General features: G+C 37.0%; 1 protein-coding gene across 6 annotated transcripts in view; it reads right to left on the bottom strand.

Annotated features, from left to right (window-relative positions):
• The window catches only part of fignl2 (fidgetin like 2), a 52,538-nt gene that overhangs the window by 13,160 nt on the left and 12,877 nt on the right, over positions 1–26,501 (bottom strand). For 4 of the 6 annotated variants that reach the window (XR_014629531.1, XM_084427532.1, XM_084427531.1 and 1 more), the window contains one exon: positions 542–683. Coding sequence is in view for 5 of the 6 variants with exons in the window: in XM_084427532.1 (XP_084283658.1) it covers positions 542–566 (25 nt within the window). In the remaining variant the exon portion in view is untranslated. Of the gene's footprint in view, positions 1–541; positions 684–2,384; positions 2,495–26,501 lie in introns of those variants that run through there. The other 2 variants (XM_084427533.1, XM_084427530.1) reach the window with 2 other exon arrangements.

Here is a 26,501-nt window from a genome sequence, read left to right as displayed (position 1 = left end):
TGCTGGCCTACAAACAATGCTGTTTTGGAGAGGGCCAGCGCGGAGCTCAAATGAAGCCTGGCAGGGGGGTTAGGAATGGGGGCTAAAACTGGACACGTCAGTTATTAGGTCAGTCGAGAACAGTGAGGAGGGGGAAGAGAGCTGGAGAAAGGGAGGCAGAAAAGAAGAGAAAGAAAGACAGACAGAAAAGGACAGAGATAGAGGAAGTAACTATGCTAGTAAGCTGGACACTGGTGGGTAATCATGGTGAGATGACACTGGCAGAACCACAGGGTTTCTGCTGGTAGAGCCATCAGCTCACCCCCACACCTGTCCTACCAACCATGACATATACTTTGGGTATTTTCATTAAAACATCATGAGGAGGACACTGGGGTGAACATCTGAGACATTTCGTTTTTAAAATGTGGCTTTGTTCAAACTGGTTTACCAACAAACCAAATACCTAAGTAGCCGTAGGGGAATTTTTTACTAGTCTAGAGTTGACAATTGGTTATTTATTGCATTTTCTGTGGTTTGACGTTAAAAAGGTTACACTTACTATAGGGAACAATGGGACTCAGCATTCTGCGGATCTGGTCTCGATTATGGTAACAGTTCTGCGGAGAAACCCAGGTTAGCGTCTGTACGGCTGTAGTCCATCGCTGGCCTCTACTCACATTGGGACTCTAAAAAACGTGTTCCTGAAAAAAATGGGGGAAAAAAAGAGGAGGAGGAGAATTCAGGAGGGGTTAATGTTCATCATTTACGCATACACTGCACTGCATAATAAGCAGTGTAAACAATGTAAACAAACAAGTTTATGATGCATATATGTGAACATAGTGTGCAACCTACAATCAATAGCCTCTAAGGTTTCATCTCAATTTTAAGCAAGAGTGAAACAGTCACGGACACAGGGACTCTCACTGTGGGCTGAACACACACAGGGGTATTCATTAAGAGCCTGCACACAGGCATTAAGCTGATTGTATGGTTGTGTCCAGCTTCTAAAGAGGGCTTTCTAAATCTCCCTGACAAAAAGCACCATGCATACCATAGCCGTTCCCCTCGCCTCATAACAGCAGCCAGAGAGCATGCTTTCACAAAATTAAGCTCATTTCATCCCTTGCCACACACTCTCCTAGCTCAATTATCTCTTTTTTCTATGAGAAAAAAATAATAATTAAACAGAAGACATATTAAACCACCGTATATTGGCAATCACATATACACACACACACACACACATACACACATACATATATATTGCATTATTTTGCAATGAATGAATAAATAGCATTATATATATAATTTCATTTAAAAAATGTATTATCTAAAATCTGTTTCTGAAATGACTCAAAAATATTAAACATTTTTTTTTAAATAAATAATAACAATCTAATATCTAGTGAATTTAGTATATCTTAAAATGCAGCATGAACAATTAGTTTGGTGTGTCCCAAAGGACAGCGTCATTCCTTCTCAAGTGAGCGTGTAGGATAGCTCACACATGAATGAAAAATATTACATAATAATGTTAGTCAAACAGCGTGGCGTCCAGCCCTGCTTTCAGGAAATGAAATGGCAACTGACACACCATTCTTTACAAAATGATGCTTAAAAATGAAATAAATTGTTTTAAGTATACAGAATTAATTTTTTTGATAATGTGTAAATATGTATTTTTAATCACACCAATGTTTTAATGATCAGTTTATTATTGGATCTGGTCAAGTTAACATATACATGTGTATACATACACACCTGTAAATGAGTACACAACATAATACATAAAATATTTGTATTTAATATAGTATATTTTTATTTAGAGGTTCATGCATAGGTTTTAATACAAAAATTTAAAATGGCTTAAAACTTTAGTTAATATAGTATATTTTTATGTTGATGTTCTAATTCATGTAACTGTTGGTTTTGTGACAAAAATGAGAAATTGTGTGTGAAACTAATACTGTTAGACTCTCAACTTAGAACAGAAAAAAGAAACACTTTATTCCAGGGTGACGCTTTTACAATATTTTAAACTTGACATGGAAGCTTTTACATTCGATCACTGACTGAAACACTATCCTAAATAAACAACCTCTAAACTTGCTGAGAATGAAGCCTGACACATCTATATACCAAACTCATGCACACACATGCAGACAGCAAGAGTCGTTCGCCTAAAAACCCGACACCTGCATGCAGTGCGGGGAATGCAGAAGAGGCTGTTTCACATTAAAGGAGGGAGAATGCAATGAAACGGAGAGAAGAAGAAGAGTACAGGCTATCAGGAGAAGTAGAGGACAGTGCAATGCAGAGTTAAGACTTTCAATCATTTACAGCTTCAGATGAGAACAACAGCAGAAAACTGTCCAGTTTATTAGTCAAGGTAGACTCACCTACTCATGCCTGCATTTCCACATCAGATTCAAAAGCTGTTAGATAATCCCTGGAGCAGACAGGCTCGTGTGTGCAGTACTATGCTTTTTTTCCACATATGGGACACGACTAAACTCTCTCTCTCTCTCTCTCTCTCCCTCCCAACCAGTGACAACAGAGCACCCACACACACACACACACACACACACACACACACACATACACAATTACCCTCCCCCAGCTTTCCCCATCCCCCTCTCCCTACCTCTCTCTCTCTATTTTTTGTTAAAACTATTTAAGCAGAGAGAGAGAAAGAGAGAATGAGAGGAGGGCTATGGGGTGGGGGCAGCTGACCAATCATGCTTGGAGTGCAGGCTTGTATTCTTTTTCTGAGAGAGAAATAGAGAAGCTAGTTATGGTGGAGGGAAAGGCAGAGGCTGAGCTAGGCTAGTCCCTGAGGGAATTAGTGTGAAGATGTTTATTTTGGTGGAAAATTGCTAAATTACTCCTGATTCTGAAATACTGATCAATACTATATATGGTAAACACTATGCCACAAATTATTACTGGAACTTTAATTCTAACATAAAGTGAGTCCAATAAGACATTTCTAAACAATTTAAGATCACAAACTCATAATTTAGTTTTTTATTTTAAAGAAATGATTAATTTAATTCACCAAGGATGTATTAAACTGATCAAAAGTGACACTTATAATGTTACAAAAGATTTATAATTCAAATAAATGCTGTTCTTTTTTAACTTTGAACTTATTCAGCAAAGAATCCTGAATATCCACAAAAATATTAAGCAAGACGCTTTGTTTTCAACATTGATAATAATAAGAAATGATTCTTGAACACCAAATCATCATGTTAGAATGATTTCTGAAGTATCATGTGACACTGAAGACTGGAGTAATGATACTGAAAATTATACATTTTATAATATATATAAATGTTAATATATTTGAAAATATAATAAAACAGAAAACAGTTATTTTAAATTGTAATAATATTTCACAATATGACTGTTTTACTGTATTTTTGATCAAATAAATACATACATAAGAAACTTCTTTCAAATTTGTTTTTAAAATCTTATCAACCCCAAACTTTTGACTGGTAGTTTATGGTAAATAATTATATTATCAAAATGTATAACTTGTGCTTCAGATTAGTGGACATTTCTTGATCAGTGACTTAACTTAGTAGTTGTTAAATGGACTTTCACAACTATAGATATATAAAAACATTGTATTATGAAAATGCATAATTTTCACCTCAAATCAGTACGGAACAATTAATTGTAACTTAAAGTGAGTTGAATTCTAGTTCAAAGACTTACATACGTGACGCTTTCAAATAGACTCTTACACTTTTATATGTCAAATATTATATCACCAAAATGTATAATTCATGCCTCAATTTGGTTGAGATTTCAAGACAATCACTGTCATTTTTGTATCTGTTAACTGGACTTGCATCAGCAAAGGTCATGACCGCTATAGGAACACTTTATTGACACCAAAGTCCAGTCTGACACGCTCAAGCAATTCAGCTCTGCTTCTGTGCCTATTGCAACTTCAACATATAAGAAAATGCTCAATTCACTCAATATCATAGTGAATCATTTTATTTTAACATTAGAAATTGGTTTCAGTTTAGCATAAAGCTCAAAACGTCAGGTGAAATGCGTTTGTGTGAACACATGATATGACTGCAGCTGCCACACTAACCATTTAGCATGTTAGCATATAAGAGAGGCCTGAAGTAATGGAACCTACATTCTATATGGACTCCCACATTTTCACAGGTGGACTGGAGAGTCCTGTGCTTTTATTTTTGGAGCTCATCAGCAATTTATGAGGAGTGTAAAGAGTGTGTGAGGTTGTGTATGGAGCATTTCTGCACAGCTGAGGATCTGTTTTTAGAGCGCTGTGTTTAGCAATGCGCATTCAAATCCGTCGCATCCAAATGTAACGCGTCACATGGTACTTGGGCATTATATCACTGTATCGCCTCTGAATACACCTATAAACAAAAAGCATGCAGACTTCAGTGTTTAAAACATTGGGAAAATTGTTTGAGCAAAAAAATTAATTAAAAGGTTCAACCCCTAAGGAAAAAAGCCCACCGTGCAACCAGTAACCAAGTCAACTCTACACAGCAACTTGCTCCATCAGCATCTATAAAACTATCCTTTGTCCAACAAAGGTCTTTTATCCCCATAATGCTGCCATTCAGCACCACCCCCGTTCAAAAGAAACTTCCTCACAAAAAGCCTTAACTGGTACTATTCTTAGTGGCGCACCAGTGGAAATCACTGTAGCTCAGCACAAAGCGCGGGGTGAAACGGTAGACGGCCATTTTCATCCTTTTATTTCAACTCTTTGTAGCTTAAAAGTACGCAAGCCACCATTTAAAAAGTGGAAATGCTAAATACAAGCGTTTACAATGCCACGCGGAAACACCTATTAACTGTGCGTCAGTCTCTATTAACAGTGCAGTTTTTCTTCCCAGGCTGACTATAATTGGTATATGATAGTGGCTGTATACTGGAGAAGATTGGCAGGGCCTTGTGAGGATGCAGGCCCATCACTCTATCGCCTACCAGAAGAGAAAGAAATTAAGCATTAATGCTGAGGCAAGCAGTCTGGCTACTGCAAGCCTGCTGAGTGCAGCACTAATGACCACAAAGCAGTCTTACATCAGAGCTAGAAAGGGAGGAACAGAGAGGGATAGAGGGAGTTTGACAGGTGTCACTCATAAAATCAACCTCAAGTGTGCACAATTCACCACCCAGTACAACCTCAAACACCACATGTTCACTGACCACATAATATCTTGAGCATATTAGATTATAAGCACAAAAGAACAGAGCAGCTGAGCTTACTTAATGCCGGACCCCAAAACAAACACTATGGATGAGAAACACCGCTAATGACCTAAAACGCTGAAAATCTCAATCTGACCTCATTGCTGGAGGTCATGCCAGCTTTTAGCAGCTTTTCCATCTTCCGCCTGTACAGTGCAGGGGGTTCAGGTGCACGAATGACGGCCCAGTGATGAATCAGGGTAATAAGTAATTTGGTTGAATGAGAAGCTGCAAGCCTTGCAGTGTTCCCCCGCTGGTACTCATTAAGCGAGCAAAAGAGCAGGACTACTCCAACACAACCCTTAATGAAGATGACATGCTAGTGATTTTCAGTTTTAAACTAAAATAGGCTGCACTCATCTGTGATACAGGGTTCTCACACCATATGTCCAATATATTTTTCCATTACTTTCCTTACTGATTGCAGAGAAATTCATATTTAAATATATTAAATAATATATAAATTAATATTTTACAAGATAGATTGAAGATACAATAGTTTGAATAATGAATTGGGGTCAGTAAGATTCATTTTAAAGAAATGCAAGGACAAATTCAATTGATCATGTGTGACAAAGATATTTATGTTACAAATGATTTATATTTCAAATAAATGCTGTTTTTCAGAGAATCCTGAAAAAATGTATCAGAGAGAACACTTTTTGAAAGGTCGAGATATATGAAATTCTATATACCTTCATATGTGTATGTATCTGAGTGTGTGATAGCTTTTAGGGAGTGTGCCAGACTTACCCTGGCTATTGCTGCACTGTTCTGTTTAAATGGGTAATTTTCAGGTCTCGTTTTAGGTGACAGCTGTACACTGCTGAGTGGTACACATGGCTGGTAGAGGAAATATTGTCATGCTTTTTAAAGCAACCACCTAAAATAAAATGAGTCTATAATTAGACAATGCCATTCTATAGCCAGAGAGAATGCCTCTCCTGAAGACATGTGTTCATTCTCTGCCATAGCTGAACAAATATAAAATAGAGCAATCATCTTAAAAAAAAAAAAGTACAAGCCTTACATAAGACAAGACTGGAAAAATGTCAGGATTATAAACAAATGTATGAAGATAAAAACCAACAACATATATTTAGTTTGATCAATAGCATGACATTATCAGTGTGACTAGACACTTTTTGAAGAACTCATTGGATATGACACAGACACACTGTGTTACTTTTAATTCCACATGGAGATAATAAATAAATTAAAATAAACATTTTTGACAAGTCTGAATTGAATGATTTTGTAGAACATATAATTTCATACAAAAAAGCTATCACGTTCTACATACGCAGTAGTCAAAGTTCAAAATGTGTGTGTGTGTGTGTGTGAGAGTGAGAGAGAGAGAGAGAGAGAGAGAGAGAGAGAGATTTTTGGGGGTGTGCGCATGAATGTGGTGATAATCAGTCCCAGGCTGCTGAAGTTTGGTGATATGGTGTCATTAGTCGGCCAGGCGAGTGCAGAGTCTTTGGCAGAGATTAGGACGGACTGAAACTCTAGCCTGGCCTCTGTGCCATACAGAGGAGGGGAGAGGGGTCAGATGGATTATTACTGGCTGTTTCAGATGTTTATTATTCCTATTCTATCTCTAACAGCTGAAAATTGAAGAATTAAGCAGCAGCCTGGGGGATCAGTGCAGAGGGGTTAAATCCAGCACTTTGGCTCCTCAGAAAAGACATTTCTCAGCTATTTATGCTCTGTGCTTCCACACAGTTGGGGTTTGAGTCAATGGAGGAAGATAGAAAGCAAGAAACTTGCTGAATGGGATTCTTTTTGTTTACTCCTGCCTTTCATTGCTGATCTTCTATCAGTTAAATTTCTCAATTTCTTCTCAGTATCTCATAGACAGCAATGAGATTAAATAGAGTAAATAGTGGATCCTGATTCACAAATGTTACTCCTGAAGAAAAGAACCTTGAAATGTCATAAAAAGGTTCAGAAGTGATCTCAATAAATGTCACAAACTGCTCAGATTTAACAAGATACAAATTCTGCAATCAAAATCCAAAGATTTCAGTATGAACTCAAACATAATCATCAAATTACTGAAAGACCAAATTATCTAAGATGCTCCATTAACATTTTTTTTTTAAAGAGAGAAACATCTGCAACATAACTGAAAACATGAAATATCCTAAAATATGAAAGACTAACCAATAAGCAATATACGTCAAATAGACCAATGGCAATGTATCATCAAGTTTCTGCAATAGCAATGGGGGAATCAATTTCAGACTGAAACAGAAAAAGCAACTGGGCTCCATTTTTATGCCTTCCTTTCCCACAGACGCCCAGTCACGTCCATGCAAGGCTGCTAATCTGGCTGGGAACATGTGACAGCCCACAGAGAAACGTGAACTTTCTGTGTAGTGCAGCAGGCATGGCGTTTAGGGCAGCACATGGGTCACCTATGATGAATTTAGATTTTAATACCATTCCAAACACAATACATTTACATGCTCAGTCTAGTTTAGACTGGAAAAAGAGTCACTGTAAACTACTGAGAGAAAAAATACAAATAAATAAATTTGATCCATGAGATATAGTCACATTTTGTTATATTGTGTGTTTTTAGAGCTGTGTTGAAACCAGCTTACAGAAATACTGCAAACTATACCCGCAAAGACTTCAGTGGAAGTACGTGGTTTTAAATTGTCTTTGATTAGAGTGCCAATGCTCTTCTAAGGCTGAAAGAGGAGTCAGATGAGAGCGCTTTAGACCTCTAATTAAAGACAGAGGTGGGCTAATCCACTAGCTGCAGGGTCCAACTTTGGTTACTGTGGCTAACCACTCGCATGGTTGCCATTCATGTGTGACTAAACAGCGTGTGTGCCTATTAAATATAGCTATCATTTCGTTTATTCACATAATATAATGTCAGTACATTTATAACTCACCTACCAATTTAAATGTCATACAGAAAAAAAAGTTATTTGGTCAATGGCAGGGTTATTACTAAAACTAAAACCATTAAAAAATAAATGTTCGAAAAAAATTATAAATAAAAAACTAAACTTATTTTATTTCAGCTACTTTCCAAAGCAACATTTTCATTTTGATTTAGTTTGACTTGATGTGCTAAAATAACTAAATATATACAAAAATGTATATATAAATGTATATATCAATAAAACTAAATCAGCCAACACTGGCCCTAATAGAAACTTTGTAAAATAAAATAAAGTAAAATTGATAACACACTTCAAATGGCCTCTTTGAAAAATATAAACTTATTATATCTTCAGTCTCAAAAAGAAGGAAAAAAATTAAAACAAACAACCTCAAACACTTGTGTGTGTGTCATTTGAATCTCTACCTCATAACCTTGAACTTTTTCTTTTTTATGTCATAGACATTGCTATTTGCACTTCTGGAAATCTAATCTAATCTAATTTAAAGCAGTCAGAATCGTCAAATCTCAACAGAACATGGCGCATAAACATTCAAGTGTTTTTTTTCCCCCCATAGGCAACATGTGAACAATAACTTTTGGGCTGCAACTCTCTGTGTGTCACTTGAGCTCCTTCTGTCCATTCAAACCTCCAATGGCCCATTGTGTCGGGATAACATTTCCACCAGCTCTTCCCTCAACAGAGCCTGATGTCAGGAACTCTAAATATAGCTGCAGCTCTGAGTTGGCACGGATGAGTCACGGACAGAGAGATGGACACATTCCAGCTCGCATACACACCAGCCGATTCTCACTTGCATGATTCATGAAGTTCACAGTTGCCACTTATCCGATCAATGTCATTGTACTTGGCAAATCACAAAGTGACTGTTTACCATTCAAGGTCCATACTTTGTTTACATTGACTTTTAAAAGGCATAAACGCAGCGTTATCTAGTACTGTTGATTTCCTTTCTGCTTCTCTGTGATTGATAGTTTCAGAGCAGCGAGTCGGCCAACATATTGATTCTATCTGTTTGCAAAAAAAATAAAAAAATTACCCGGTCAGGTGGTTTGTCTGATGCAGAGCGTTAAGCAGCAGTGATCAATGGTTAGAGAATGTGTGGCTGAAAACATTCACCTATATGAAAATTTTGACTGACATGAGCACAATATATCTAGCAGGACGAAGGTTTGAAGCTCTAGCGGAGAGCCTGAAGCTGCAATAAATTGAACAGGCTGAAACACTGGGGGGGGGGGAACGCTGGAGCCAGAATGGCGTCTGGAGAGAGAGAGACGGAGACACTGATACAACCCACCCACACTGCGTGGAAAACTTGGTGGTGAGCCATATTGTTGGTGCCTGTTAGCCCAAGGCTGTCAGTAAAGCTGACATCAGCATGAACTTTATAGTCTATCAATAAATGTGTATGTATTTGAATCCTATGCCATAGAGTGCATTTGAGTACACCATCTAGCCCAAGAACAAGCACAGAAACACTAAGGAAAGTCTCAGAATATTCCTGAACATCGACACAACTGTGTAGCAACAAAAGCAGGCTCTTGTCCAGCTATGTCAGAATCTCCAATGACAATGAATGCCACAAACAGGTGTCCTCATTTAGGATTTTCTTAGCAATTTAAACAATGAGAAACAAGGGCAAAAGTAAAGGTAAAAACTAGTCTAAAAGAGTCTAGTACATTTAGAATGAGGATAAGTGGGTAGTAGGTTTTCAATAATTTAGGGAAGTTGGCATTATGACATACTCTATACCTTAAACAGCATTTTGGTTTAAATTGAGTTATTATGCTTGCAGCTTTTATAGCTTCATACACATTTTCTATGTAGCTTCTCTCTCTGTCTTCTCTCTCCAACCGTATATCAGTGAAAACACAGAAAGCCAGAAATTTCCGTCAATAGCGGGTAAGCGTGTGCTGTGTCCCAATTCAGAGGCTGCATCCTTCAAAGGCCGCATTCGAAGGCCGATTGCATTATCGCGACACGACGATGACTGTCCCAATTTGAAAGCTGCTTCAAATGCGTCCATCACTTCCCATGAAATGAGGGATACAACCGATATATCCTTCGCGGCCTTGCCTACCCCAGAATTCATTGCGCGCCAGTGACGACAGGATTTTTCGAGAAATTTTTACGGAAATTTCCGTCAATGGCAGAGAAAGAGTTCCAAGTAATGAAAGCTAAAATAATTATTAAATTACTTAAATTATTAAATGATGATTAACAATGCTTAAAAAAAGATTACAAGGTCTTTCTGGCAACATTTTACAAAAAGGTTCAATTTCAGCTGAATATATTTATAAGGTAACAATAACTTGTTGTTGTCGTTGTTGTTGTTGTTTACAGTATTTTCGAATCTAGGCCATTAAAGGGATAGTTCACTTTGAAATTAATTTTTGATATGTTTTAGCTTACCTCAAGGGCATCCAAGATGTAGGTGTCTTTGTTTCCGCAGTAGTTTCAATTTTTATATTTTTAGGTCAAACCGTTCTTGTTTTGAGCCAGTGACCATAGACCTGCATTATATGACTGACAGACAAGAACGGTTTGACCTAAAAATATCAAAATTGAAACTACTGCGGAAACAAAGACATCTACATCTTGGATGCCCTTGAGGTAAGCTAAAACATATCAAAAATTAATTTCAAAGTGAACTATCCCTTTAAGAAACAGATATTATTGCTTATTAATTCATTACATTAACTCATTTATACAATTTGAACATATTATAAATGCATTAGTATATAGACATTTTTAATTAACCAAGATTAAAAAAATGCTGCAGTAGTATTGGTCATTGCTGTTACATAGCTTTTGCATTTATAAATGTCAACAAATAAAACTTTATTGTAAAGTACATTTATATTAATTTTAAACTAAAATCTGGATGAAATAAAGGCCATATACACGTTATGCATGAACTACAAATACAAATAGATTTCTGACTCTGGGTGCAGAAAAAGGCATACAGAACTCCTTAGAAGAAAGAAAAAAAAAAAGAGTCTGATGACTGAAGCAAATTGATCTGTTCAATAAAGGTGTTTCTTCGTATCAGCAACCTTTTTTTCTTTTACTTTTTTCTCCTTTCAATTGCTGACCAGCAGAAAAGATAAATGCACCCAATTCAGCCTCTAGCTTTCTATCCGGAGCTCACATTAACTTTGTAATAGCTTCTTTCCTTCGGAGGCAAGATTCCAATTCAACATTTCATGTTATATGAATGAGATTCCATAAATGCCAATACTTATGCACATATATTTTCAGCCCACGTCTGTCTCATTGGTGCTCCTATTGAAGCTCAGATGGAAGCAGCTGCAACAGACATATTCAACAGATGTGCCAAGATCTGTGCAAGTAATGTATGTAAACATATCCATAGACATATACAGCTCCTTATTAACACATCCAAACATTAATGCCTCTGAATACTCTCCTCTGGTAAGATCATTCCATTATAGACACATTGAATGCAGGCCCTTCAAAGCAAATGTGTCTGAAAATTTTGGGAAATGCACATATAAAATATCAAAATAAAACTTTTTGTTGGCCATTTGATCCAAAAGACATGATAATTGGTCCAACAAATTTCCTTATACTATAGAAACTGCATCTCAAACCTGCACAGAGTGCTGAAATGAACACAAGGGGTGGGCAGAAATGGCTTGAGGCATTTGGGATCCCCATGCGGTCCTGGAAGGAGGGCCGAGTCTGAAGGACACTTTCTCTGTGTGCGAAGGTGCTAATTCAATCACGCCGTCAGTCTCCTAGTGTCCGCCTTCCTCAGTAATCTGCCTGTAATTGAGTTCCCGATCAGCTATCCATCAATAATTTATTTGTTCCACAACTACAGTGACAACACAGAAGCCTGGGCGGAGGTGGGATCCATTTGGCCAGAGCGCAGAATCTATTAGTGGTCCCAAACCTGTTCATCAGCTCCCCTAAGTGCCATCACTGGGTTACAGTCCAGTTCTTTTAAGCTTCTGTCATAAGCTTACACAACTGGGAAAAATGTCTTCGTCATTAACTACCAGTCTATTTAGAAAAATGTTTCATAGCCATGTTCCCTGGAAGTAAGCAAAAAAACCTGATCTTCAGTAAATGTCTCGAAGCACTAATATGTTTGATAATGTTAGTGACTTCCTATGGCTTTAAATATACAGAGGGATCCAGAAGTCTGAGACCACATTGGAAATCTGTCAAAAACCTGACAATACAGAAATTAATATAACACAAAAATAAATATTTAAGACTAAAATCAAATACTACAAAATTCTGAAAATAATTTAAAATAAAATGAAAAAATAATAAAACAAATAAGAGTAAAAGAGCAACATTTAAGAATAAATTAAAATACTACAAAGTTCTGAAAGTCCCTTAATAAAATAAATTAGATAAATAAAGAAAAAATAGATGCAATAAGAGTGGGAGCAACATTTAAGAATACAGTCAAATACTACAAAAAAATTAAATACAAGCATTTTCACTGGTTGCCTCAATTTGTTTTTCCCTCCACTACTCTATATATTTCTATTGATTCTATACTTTAAATCGAAGCATATATTGAGCAAAGGTCGTCTTCATATGAATGACACAATGCAAAGCTTTAGTGAGCAGACAAGATATCTGCTGTGAGGTCTTGCGAGTTCAGTATTATAAGACAGGCTGATAAATAGTCAAATTATATACGATCAATATTGCGATCCCTAAAGCAAATGCATTACTCACAAAGGCATGTTATCTCATATAAAAAGAACAGTCTCTCAGCATACAACACTGACATCTCCCATTCTCTTAGGCACCAACTAATAATATCTTGACTTGCACATGACAGTGCTGTTTCAAGGTTAAACTGTACAACTGTCTGAATGATTTTCAATTATGCATAGCAAACCCTCCTCCCCCAACTAGACACAGAATTGCATATTGTCGTCACTATATATTGCTTACCAAAGCATTCATACACCGATTGATAGCTGGACATGATTTGATCCTAGCATTCAACTTGTACCACTGTTCTACATAAGGGCCTCTTATGATCTATAGCTGATCCCTTTGTCCCTTTATCCTTCAGCCAATTGAAATAATAGTTCATAAGCCTCCATTACAGTGGCTCATGTGCACTACACTGCATGACTGCAAACATTATAAGAGCCGTTAACATTAATTAATCTGTGAAAGTGACTTTAGTTAAGGTAAAGACTCGAGAATGAAATTAGGTAAAGGGGAGACTATAGAATAGTCAGGGGATGGGAGGAGGCTCTTACCGTAAGCATATATTCAGCTATACTGAATATGACAGTGAAGAAAAAATGTCCATTGATTTCTGTCAGTGGTGAGGTGCAAATTCATTAGCACTGAATTCTATACAACATGGTGGTTCCTGGAATTGGGCTTGTCTCAAATAATATCACAGTAATTGCTTTTTAAATAGAAAGAATGCTTACAGAACTCGGGAGATACTGGGGAAATATGTGTGTTGGGCTCAAACGGACAGAGTTTGTCTTGAGTCATTTCCTGATTCTGTGAACCCTTCTCACCATATTTCATGGGCTATCAATGGGTAAAAGAAGCAAGAAAAATTATGGAAAAAGGTATGGAAAAATCATGAAATGTATTAGACAATAAAACCATGGTTTGTATTGGATTTAACTGTAAATTTTGCCCAAAAATGAAAATTATGCATTATTTACTTGGTTATTATTAATTCACTCATGTCATTCCAAATAATTACCAGAGGTTATTTTTTTCTGAGGAACGCACATAAAAAAAAATACACTACCATTCAAGCGTTTGGGGCCTGTAATACATTTTTCCAAGAAATGTATTATTTTATTACAAGGACGCATCAAATTTATATTTATAATGTTACAAAAGATTTTGATTTCAAATAAATTTTGTTCTTTTTAACTTTTTATTCAAAGAATCCTGAAAACAATCTATCACGGTCCCCACAAAATTATTAAGCAGCACAACTGTTTTCAACATAAAAAAAAAATAAAAATGTTGCTTGAGCACCAAATCAGCATATTAGAATGATTTCTGAAGGATCATGTGACACTGAAGAATGGAGTAATGATGCTGAAAATTCAGCTTTGCCATCATGAATAAATTATATTTTAAAAGTTATTTTAAATTGTAATATTTCACAATATAACTATTGTTTTTTTTCAAAAACAAAAAATCTTACTGACCCCAAATATTTTAATGGTAGAGAATATTTGAGGAAATGTTACGCAGCTCTTGCTATAGTGACTATAGCGTTCAAGCTACAAAAAAGGGACGAAAACAAAACAAAAAAAAACACCATAAAATAAGTCTTACGACTTGAGGCTCTACAATAGCCTTGTATGAGAAATAGACTGCAATGAAGCCTTTTTAAAGGATAATCATCTTTTTTGTGTTTATTTGACAGCTCAAGGCACTATAAACTGTCAAGAGCTGCATACAAATTCCCTAGAAAGAAATAGCATTCGAGTTTGGAATGATGTGGTCACTAAATGATGACAGCATTTACATTTTTGGGCGAACTGTCCCTTTATTTTACATTAATGTCACAGAGATTTCACCACACAGAAAAAAGCAAGGGAGAGAGAGAGAAAATTAGATGTAGCTCAGCTCTACATCATCCCTCACACTCCAGACAGGCAGCGGTGCTGCAGCAGGATAATTTAATCTTTAAACTGCTCGTTCTTTAGCCGCTGTCAGGGTCGTGTCTGCCCTGACATTGTAAGGCTGCCGTAATTGCATTTGCGCTGGAACCCAGAGATGCAGCATCTTCAGGCTCTATATCAGTCAGAGGAATGTGTCTCTGGTCAGACTGGTCCAGGGGATCCAGAAACAACCCGATCAGACAAACAGATGGCTCTGTGGCCACCCCCACAGCACACTGAGCGCTAGACATTTGCTTTAGAGCAAATAGTCATTGTTCATGAGGACAAGGATGTCATTTGTCTATTTCAAAAACATCTATAGGCCTATCACATTTATATCTTTGTATTTGTTTTGTTTTTTTAAAGAAGTCTCTTGTGCTCACCAAAGCTACATTTATTTGTTTAAAAATACAGTAAAAAGTTACATTGTGAAGCATTATTACAATTTAAAGTAACTATTTTCTATTTTAATATATTTTTTAAATGTTATTTATTCCTGTGATGTGTCAAAGCATCATTACTCCACTCTTCAGTGTCACATGATCCTTCAGAAATCATTCTAATATGCTGATTTGCTGCTCAAGAAACACTTCAATTATAAATTACATTTAACAATATTTTTGTGGAAACCGCGTTACATTGTTTTAGGATTCTTTGATGAATAGAAAGTTTAAAAGAACATTTTCTTTACTTTGTACTAAGATTTAAATAGTTTGATACAACACACTCAGGGCCCTATTTTAACGATCTGAAACGCAAGTGTCAAAGCGCAAAGCGCAAGTAACTTTGTGGGCGGGTCTTGGCGCTGTTGCTATTTTCCCGGCGGGATAAATGACTCTTGCGCCTGGCGCAAATCTAAAAGGGGTTGGTCTGAAGTAGCTTCATTATTCATAGGTGTGGTTTGGGCGTAACGTGAAATAAACCAATCAGAGCGACATCTCACATTCCCTTTAAGAGCAGGCGCGCTTGTTCTAAAGCGGATTCCTATTATAATGGCGGATTTGCCAGGCGCGCACCAGGAGCGGTTCACAGCCGAGGAGACCGACGTTCTCGTCAGGGACGTTGGGGATGGAGAAACACACCCAAATTAACTTCGGTTAAACAGGCGTATGATAATTTGGGTAAATGTGTAAGCTAGATGTATGCTTTTATAATAAAATGTATATCTATCTATCTATCTATCTATCGTAATAATGTATGATTTGCAAAAATAACTGCTGCGTCTGTGTGTAGATGAGAGAATCAAAGTGTATGCGCGTTGTGCACACGCTACATTGATTAAGGCCAAGCATGCGCCCTTAAAATAGCATATGAATAACATGCGCAATGCGCCACTGACTTCAAAACTGTTTTTTTTTCGGTCAGTGGCGCAATTGTTTTCTAAACCTGTAAAATAGCATGAGGAAACGTTTGCGCCGGAACACGCCTCCTCTTTGCGCTGAACCGCCCCCGGGGAGCGCAAGTGTATTTCTTAGTTAACCGACGTGCATCTGTGGAGGGAAAAGTCCGCTTTGCGCGGGTGCAAAATAGGAATGATACATGCGTCGGTGTACAAAGTCAATTGCGCTGGGTGCAAGATAGGGCCCTCATTGTATAGATATATGTTTTTACAATGTACTTATATTAAAACAAATCTACAATTACACGATTGACCCTTCCCTTACACCTTAACCAACCCATAAACCTATACCACTAAACCTGTCCCTAACCTTACCCGTATATCCAACCTCAATAGCAGCAAAAGTGTTTTGCAAATACAGCACAATAAGTCCATTGTACCTAAACTTTTTTAATGCATGTATAAAGGCAGCTAATAAAAAGTGTGACCGCATTTTTTTGTAACTGTACTGTACACGTCTTTACTGTCCCTTTTGATCATTTTATTTTATCCTGGCTGAATAAAAGTATTACGTTATTTTCACACACACAAACCAAAGTTTTCAATGGTAGAGTATGCATATACAAGTATATATATATGGCTGAACTTTATTTTACAGTATACGCACACTTACGTGTACTTACAGTGTATTTACCTAAGAAAGTAGTGGTAATATAAGGTAACTTCATGGGTTAAGGTTAGGTTCAGAGTTAGTACTAGTTATTACCTATAGTTATTGTAATTACTATATAAAGTAGGCTACATAATATGTACATGGGGAACAGGACTGTAAAACAAAGTGCTACCACATACACTAATGCTAATTTTGAAGGATGGCCTTTAGTGCATCGAATTTTACATAATATCTGGAGAATAATATACTCATAATGCGCTAAAGCCATTGTCCCTGACCTACATTTTAAAGTGTCTTGAGGCTCTATTTTTGGATCTGGCAACACAGGTTCTGACAAGCTTTGGGCCTGCGGTAAGGTAATTTTCACTGTCAAGAATTGTGTAATAGATTCACCTTCTTGAACACAGTGACGTCTTTGGGAGATTTTCACTATAGTTCTGAACTACTTTTGGACTTGACAAACTAGACTGTGTCACTCATGTCAAGCAAAAACCCTTTCTTTTGTACCATGCTTGAAGGGCTTAGGAAAGCATGCAAACACATTATATGGTACTAAATGTGTCCAGTTAGACTGATGACAACTAAGCTATTCTTAAAGAGTCTGATTTAACATTCAAAAAACTGAAAATAATCCTACTCCACTTTTATTTAATGTTTATTTGAGACAGATGTAAGCATTTCAAATTCATTTCGTACAAACAGTAAGCTATTCCTTGACTATAACTTGCATGACCATCAAACTATTAATAATGTATAGCCCAGGAAGCTCAGTTATTGGCCCTGACTGATCATAAATGCACCGAAAACCTTTCGCTTACACTCTTGCTGCTCTTGTACTTGTTCATTGTGCGCTATTGATCAAGCCACAGTAAAACTTGTGACTAAAGCTTAGCCTGTGTCTCCTGAATAAATCACACTATTGACCATGCACTTATCAATAAGGGTAATGACAAACATCTGTCCCCATTTTTAATGAAATCGACAAGACTTTACTGGCACTCCAACGGCAGCGGCCATTCCCAGATTGACAATCTTTTAGAGCAAAGCAGTGAAAGTAAATGGAGCAAGCGCCTGAAACCGATGCTGTAAATCGCGAGGTACATTTACTTGGGCTTATTCTACCATGCAAGCCACAATTGAAAAAGAATATGTTTCGCTTTAATATCAACAATCTGATGATCTGTAAGAAAACAAAATGAAATAAATATAAAATGGCAAAATGAGGAAGCTTGGCTGACAGTAAGCTTTGACAGGAAGCTTGGTCCAGACAGTAATCTCATGTTCCACTGCCTGTCTGTAACAATACCAGTCAGCTGATGATACGCTTCACCGGAGATGAGATCCAAGCATTGAGAGGAACTATAATACCAGTGAGATCAATAGATGGGCAGCTTTTCTGCATATTGTTCCAATGAAGAGCTTGTTGCAGTACGTCAGTACAGCATTTGCATGCATCTCTGCAAGACAAGAAACACGAAATGCCTGTCTGCGATGATGGTCGATAATTCTTCATGTCTTGAGTCTGAGGACAAATGCTTCCCTTTAAAAGATCATCTCTCGCTATTTACCCCTAATATCGGCAGAATAATATGAGAGGAGGAACAATCACCTTTATATCAGGTGACAGTGAGCAGAGAGTCAATTCCTCTTCCTATAATAAGCATTGATCACTAAGCACATGAACTCACTTCATCACTCACAATTGGCTGAAAAGGTTTTCTTCAGATAAAATAATATAATATAATATAAACACAGCTAGAGGCAGTAGGAAAATGCCGATATTACACATTACTTTAATAACTCTCTCCCTAGAGCCTGCATATCAGAACAATGGACATATCAGATTGAATTGTGGGTCAGAGAAGCTGAAATACAAAAGTGCAACAACGCACAAATCATACAGTCTTCATAAGAAAAAGGCAGTGTAAGATATATCTCCATAGTTGGATTTATAGCCCTATATCTCACTCCAGTGATTTCATAACCTCAAACGATTCGGTGAGACATATTCACAAGCTAAAATCTTTCAAGTGAGGATTTCAAGATGCAAAACCTTTTTCATTTTAATAGATTTGTAAAGTTTTAATGTCCAAAGATGCGCCTTGTTCAATCTTTATTTAGAAGGATTTCAAATACAAAGCTAAATTAAAAATTCTGCTGTAAAGCTTTAAAGCTCACCCAAGCATCTCCATCGTTTCATTGTCACTCTCAACTGGGTTCTCAATTCATTTAGTGGATGAAGCCCCACAGACAATGAAAAACTCATAAACCACAGCTCCTCCTCGAATATATCCACACAGGAGAAACCTGAAGGCTTTAAAAGTACAATTTCATTATAGCTATAGCTTTAGGACCTCGTGTGCCACCACTGGAATCAATTTTTTTTTCATCTCAAACAGGAGCATCAATTCATTTTTACCGCAAACCGGAGGCTCTTAAAAAAATACCAGTATGCACACGCGTAATTATAAACCAGTATAGTGACCAAAAACCACACAAGCACAACTCTTGGCACATTTGAGCCTGCACTGCCTCCAACCAAATAGTTCAGATAACTGCATGACTCTGGAATGTATATGGTCCAGATACGTGTGCGGTGAAGTTTGCTACACCTAACCCATTACGGAGAGCACTGCACAGCGTCTTATCAGAGCGCAAATACTGCATAGTCCAAACGTGGAAGCCCTCAAACCAATTCACTCAAAAAAGGCTTTTCAACAAACACTCCAAGGTCAAAGAAAGGCCACAAAGACAGCTTACTGTCAATGACGCATGAGCCACACAAGAATGTCTGCATAATGGCCTGAATACAGATAATATATATATATATATATATATATATATATATATAAAGTTCTGCACTCTATAAGAAAAGCTTATTGAATCATAGTAGAGGATAAAATAAGTCAACAGATGTTTTGGTGTACTATGGTGTACTGATTTTTTATTTTATTCATTTATTTATCTTTTATTTAACCAGGAAGATTGAGATATCAAAATCTCTTCTTCCAGGGAGACCTGGTCAATACGGCAGCACATAGAGTTTCACATAAAAATAAACAATAAATAAACAAACAAACAAGGACACAACAATACTCAAACAAAACAGTTGATAAAAATTGGATTAAGAAAACCACTTACAGGATTCTTTTAAAACAGATTCTAAAAACACATTCAAAAGTATTCAAAGGTGGCAAAAACTCCAGTTTAAGTGTATATTGCAAGTCATTCCATGCCTAAGGGGCATAAAAGGAAAAAGCATGTTTACCAAACTCTGAGGATACCTTTGAGACTTTTAGTCGAAGGTGTAACAGATCTAGTACCATAACTGTTTGTATAAAAAGTTAGGAGTTTAGAGATATAAGAAGGCAATTAACCTAAAAGTGCCTTAGCATTAAATATATACATATGCAAATTCCTCCTATATTGTAAAGATGGTGATGCTAGAGAGCTAACATGGAACCTTGGGGAACTCAAAAAAAGGAGATTTATTATTTTCTAAACTTAACACACTGTGTGTTCAGAACAATAGCTTTTAAACCAATTTAGTGGCAAGTGTCTGTAGCAATAGATTATGGTCAATTGAATCAAGGGCTTAAGAGTTCTTACTGCTTCTTAGAGAATTTATAAGCAACAATGAGTATTGTCAGGTGTTCAGAATATAAAATATGACTTACATTTTTCTTAAAGGAAATTTGTTTTGAATGAAAATAGACATTCTGGCCTTGGCACCTAAATCAGCTGGGAGAGTGCAATAATTGCACTGAATTGATGATAAAAATATACGATAGACTGAAAGAAGTTAGTTGTACAAGTTGTAAATGTGGTGTACAATTCTTCAATGTAGGAATGGTAGATAGAACCAATGTATAATGACTGATGATAACAGAACAATGACTGTGTACTTCAACAGGATCAGAAGAAAAAAAAAATCACAAAACTCTAGTAAACTCTATTTTCCCATTTACGGGGGAAAGCAGATGAACAGTCCTCCTCACTCCCCTGCAATCCTGTTACCACGGGGATTTGTTCTGGCAGCCCTGTAAAAGATTAGTCCTCCAGGAGAGTGAATGGACTTGATTAGCTAGACAGCATTTTAATGGGATTGTCAGAAAGGCAACAATAAATCAGCTTTTGTGATTAAATGGGAGCTCCAGTAAAAGTTGTATGTCCACAGATCAATAATTATTGAATGTTGCTCTCGCTCACACTATGGAGGCGATGAAACTAACCCAAAATTTCGGCAAGCTAACGACAGACGGCAGCATGCGGATTCCACTCGCGCGATAATAGATGCATATATGCATGATGGTGGCTGTGGGTGTCAAAGAAACAGAAAAAGGCCATGAAGATTTAAAAAAATAAACTTGACTGATGACATGAAGGAAGGAAAGAGCACTTACTCATAAATAAATATAATAAGAAAAGAAAAGCAAAGTAGATATGAGAAGAACAAGCATTGGTAACGTAAAAGAAACAAAAATTAAGAACTATATTGGTAAGGTGAGCTCACTGAACCTGAAAAGGAAATTTGTCATTATTTAAAATGACATTTAAAACAAGGACTAAAGTTTCTTGTGTCCATGGAAAACAAATAAATGAAAGAAAATGAGGGCCAATAGCTTTGAAACTCTAAAAAAGTACCATAAAAGAATCATACAAAGTCCATACAACTCTAGATTTTAACTAACCTCTTCAAAGTCATTGTTAAGTCACGTCCCACTGCATACCTGAAAAGCGCGAAATCCTTGCTTGACCACTGTTTTCTCTCTCAAGGACATTTTGTTCCCCGTGTGAAGAGCAACTTGAAGAGTAACCTTGAAAAACTAACGTGTTTATATGCAAAAACAGTTTTCTTACATAAGACCTGCAGATTGCAAGGGCAAATGCACTCACAATAGCATTGCAATTCTGATCAGAAAGCTCTGATCAGATGCAGCAAACAGCTAAAAGAACTGCTTCTGTATCTTGTGCATTATTATTGTTGCACAGAAAGAAAACAGAAAAGAAGATATTTTAAAGAATGCTTCAACTGTTTTTGTCCATATAATGAAAGTCATTAGGGTCCAAAAGGACCCCATTGACTACTTTCATTGTATTTACAAAAAAGCACACACATACAAATATCAAAATATCTTTTTCCGTGTTCCACAAAATCAAGAAAGTCAAACAGGTTTGGAAAGACATGAGGGTGAGTGACAGAATTTACATTTTTGAGTGAACTATCCGCTAACTTATCAAATGATCTGTTATCTCTTTGCTACCTTGGAGAAAGAACTGCGAAATTAAAAATCTCTCATTTCTGATTTTCTTTTCTTATGGGACGGTTTCCAGCCAGTGTCTAAACTGCCATGTGGAGGTCATCGTATGGAGAGTGTCTCTATGTCTCTGGTCTGTTGTTTGTAATTAGGTGTTTAAAGGACAGACTGAACTCCAGACTGCATCAGTCTACTTCTGCATTCCTTCAGCTTTGATAGCACACTTTTCTCCGCGTCTGCCCCTCATCATCCTATCACGTGCCCCTCCCTCCGTCTGTCCTCCCTTCGGCACGCAGGAATCCTTCGGCTCTGGACAGTGTTTCATTTCCCTCAAGCCTCGTCCTTGATAGCTTAATGGCCCCGCATTGAAGAAAACATGCAGGGAGAGAATGACAGGGGAGTAAGTCAACATAGAAGTAATTTTCCATATTATTGTTCCTATTTAAAGGGATCTGGTCTGTTTGGAGCACTGTCAGATGAAATTGCAAATACAACAGAGGATTTGGAGCCTTGTAAGAAGAAAAGGCTGTGACAATTGTCATAGTGAAAGCCTATGAGTTGATTCTACTGACACAAGGCCATTTGAGAATGGCATTTTTCAAGAGAGGGAAAAATTCAATTTCAATTTGTATTTATTACTGAGCTTCATTGCCAACCATTCATTTCAAACACGCACAAACAGGGCTAACGTTGAACACACGAAAACAATCAACACAGCCTTTAGCCAGGCAAACACCACAATGGAAAATTTGGTCACTTTTGTTCCCTTCATGCCTGCTGTTTGTCAAAACACAAGGCCTTTATTCTGACAGATTCGCTATTATACTGTTTTTTGTCTTGTTTTGAAAACCTTGTATTTTTAAGAGGAAACGATTTAAGAGGAAAAAATGTGCGACTGAAAAACAAATAGAAGTTTTGCGTCAGTATAAAGCTGTTAAGAACTTAACCTGCCAGCATAAAGTCCAGTCACAAACATCTACAAGGTCAAAGGTGTCTGACAGCCACACATTATGTCAAACAAAGAATGAATATACTGATTTGATAAGCAAATACCATACAATACTCCTAAAAGAAAAAAATTGTGATCCTAAGCCCTATTCAGATAGTAATTGTTTATCATGTGGATGAAAGGTAATTTCAACATTTACATTGGCTTGTTTGTGAAATTCTGAAAACCGATTACAAGAATAATATTACGTCACCACCCGTCTATAGCGAATATATAACAGGAATGCAACAACGATACATTGCACGACTCATTTTAATAGGTTGACCAAGTCGGGTCAAATGATAATAAGGGCTGCCGTTAACTTCTAATTTCCACATTTGACATCCATCATTAGGAGAGAAACAAGTAAATTAAAATAAACATTATTTTGGAACAATAAAATAATTTTCACAGGCAACTAGAATGAGAGAGCTCCCTGACCTTTTGAGTTTCTCAAGTTGACTCTTCATCTGATTACCAGTGGTCAGAAAGGACTGCTGTGTTTATGAGATTTCCTAACATAACTCTGAATACAGAGCATGGATAGACTGACCCTGAATGGCATCCGCACCGTTGAGCCTGTGAAAGGGGGAGGGACAAGGGGGTCATCACAGGTGTTGTGCGTACTTTTTATTATGAAGCTGTGGCTGTGCAGATGTTATAAAGCGTAATTGCTTTTGGGCTTGCACAGCTGTGGCAGCTTCAACTGTTAACCACATCTCAATGCCTCTAATATCAAGGTTATCCATTTACTGCAATTCCTCCTATCGAGCCAGCAATATAAATCTGTAGTGCTCTCCTCACATTTAGCATTTGTTTACAGAGAGTGGACTTTATTATAAGTTAACTGTGTCAAGCAGTACTGTGTAGAAAATCTGAAATATGGACTTGCTTAAACCCACAGGCTGTGTTTTAATACTGAGGAAAGTCACCTGCTGATCTACTGTTTCATTGGCTCCCATTCCAGTGCTCCAGTTCCTATTTAAACCCATAAGCTATACTGGATACGGACACCCAAGCCCGGACCGACTGCTCGTGTTGTCTTACTTTCTCTGGTTTCGGTTTCAGTTTCAGCAATAGTCCACTTCATTCAAATCCCTCCTCTGTCTAAACTGGAGCGACACAATGCACTGTGTCTGGAATGAGGTCATGTGCTTGTCTAAATGTAGAGGTACACTGATATTCACTGTTATGTAAGTGGGGTTCTGTATGTTTCTTATCTGACATCCATCAGCTGTAACACTCATGTCGATCATGAATTCAAAATGTAAAACTGATCTGGGGATTAAGTATACTCGGCACATAGTTAATCCAAATAAGCTGTGCAAAGATAATGATACTGATATGCATCGTTGTGTAAAACTAAACCACATGCCCATCCAAAACTCACTGCCATGATGCTAGGTTGTCTGATATTGCAAAAGTGTTCGGGGTGATTACAGTTGGGTGAAATAAATGTAAAAATACATCTGAAAATATCTATTGTTGCCTCTAAATATCTAACCCTAAGTATATAAACAATAGCAATTGCGCCACCAATAACAGTTACAAACAAACACGTTTAATTTCTTGTGTTTGATAATCTGTGCAACATTTTTGCACTTCTTCAGAGTTATAAGAACATGAACGTATGGTAAAAACATTTCAGCTAATGTCTGTTCTTTGCTTCACCTTCACAGCTAATGGAGGCCACAGCCGTGTCAGGACATGCAGCAGACGGGCTGTCTGATAGTGAACACGGGCCCAAAGGGAAGTCTAGAATGTGAAATCTTTCTGTCACTCTCTCTCTCTTTCTGTATCTCATTTTCTTTGTTTTTCTCTCTGCCCCTTTTTCTTCCTCTCTGACAATCCCTCTCTCCTACAAAGCCAACATTTCTCCACTCACTCCTTCCCTCCATCCCAGAGAGAGATAAGACAGAGTGAAGTCTTGCTGACAGGCCCTGTTAAATATTTATCCTGGTGTGAAGAGAAAAGTGAGAAGAATGTTTTCTACATGTGCTTCTGTTGGTCTGCCTGTGCTCACTCAGGTTCTCTTTCTTATGTTTCTTTATCTTTTTGTTTTTACACACTTCTATACTCATGCTTGTGTCACTTAAAAGAGAAAGATTCATGAGTAAAACGAGTAAGAGTAAAATACTTAATCAGGCCTACTGTTAAGATCAGATACTCTGAAACTTTTAGTCAAGTGGCATTGAAATTGGTGACTTGTAACATGTAATGAAGTAATAGCTGTAAGGTATCTCTACTTTTACTTAAGTACGGTTTTCAGGTACTCTTTACGCATCTGCACAGAACACCCTAGCAACACCCAAACCATCTATCTGCATGTCTTACTGACTTATCAAATCTCATTTTAAACTTTCAGGCAATTCAATGCTGAATTTCAGTTATGCATGTTAAGAAAAGATACACTGATGTGTCGGACGCCAATATTTATTGGCCGACTTTTGATCAATTTAAAACCATTGGCCTATCAACTATAGCATGAATAACAGATAAAATAATTAAATACGTGCTAAAACAAAATTAAATCCGTAAAAAAAAAAGAGCAGGGCGTGACAATACGGACTGCCTGGTGCCAATGTGAACGACGCTCAGGAGTCAGGACAATTAACAAAACTGTCACTGTCCCGATCAGGCCAGTGCTGCATCTTCACAAAATCCTTAGCACGCATTAAGCCTTGCCAATTAAAATGTTCAAGTGCAAGACGCGAAAGATAACTCATTTCTACTCATGGTGTGAGAAGATTTGTGTGTGCACTGTGCACACATTCAAAGCATGTGCCCGGAAAGCTGCGTTTTAGATAATACTGAAATACTGGAATACGCAAATACTGAATTGAGTTCTCTTTCACTTCTAATTCATACAAAATTATTTTAAAATGCCCGTCTTGGCGAGTATCCTTGTAAACATTGTCAGTTATGTCTTAAATGAACGTAAACAACTGAGAAATAAAACACTTGTGTACCAGTATATTGGATCCATGCAGCTCTTAAAGTGACATCAGCCTAATATTTCTGCTGTGCTGCTGTCTGTTTTAAAATAAAAAATAAAATAAAAATAATCGCTCACTACTCTGGACTAAACTACTTTTGTAACTTTAATAAGTATTCTAACTGAATACTACTAGATGTACCTGAAAAGCACTGGTTTCATATTCATCTTTGTTCTGTTGTATTTATGCATTTATGTTGGCCTGTTGAATGTTAAATGGATCCAATTAATGTTCAATAGAAATTATTTGATTATGCAGCAATAAGCTTGTATACCTTAATGCATGCATTTTTGAACTTTGCTCATTTAAAACCATCAAAACGCTAATCTATTTTAATAACAAAGGTACAAATAATAGAGGAAGTGACAAATACATACCAGTATTGGAATTGGCCAAAAAAATCCTATCGGTGCATCCCTAATGTTAAGGCTGCAA

Source organism: Rutilus rutilus (genome assembly GCF_951802725.1).
Source record: "Rutilus rutilus genome assembly, chromosome: 13".
Classification (NCBI taxonomy): domain Eukaryota; kingdom Metazoa; phylum Chordata; class Actinopteri; order Cypriniformes; family Leuciscidae; genus Rutilus; species Rutilus rutilus.
This window is presented reverse-complemented; position numbering and strand designations above follow the sequence as displayed.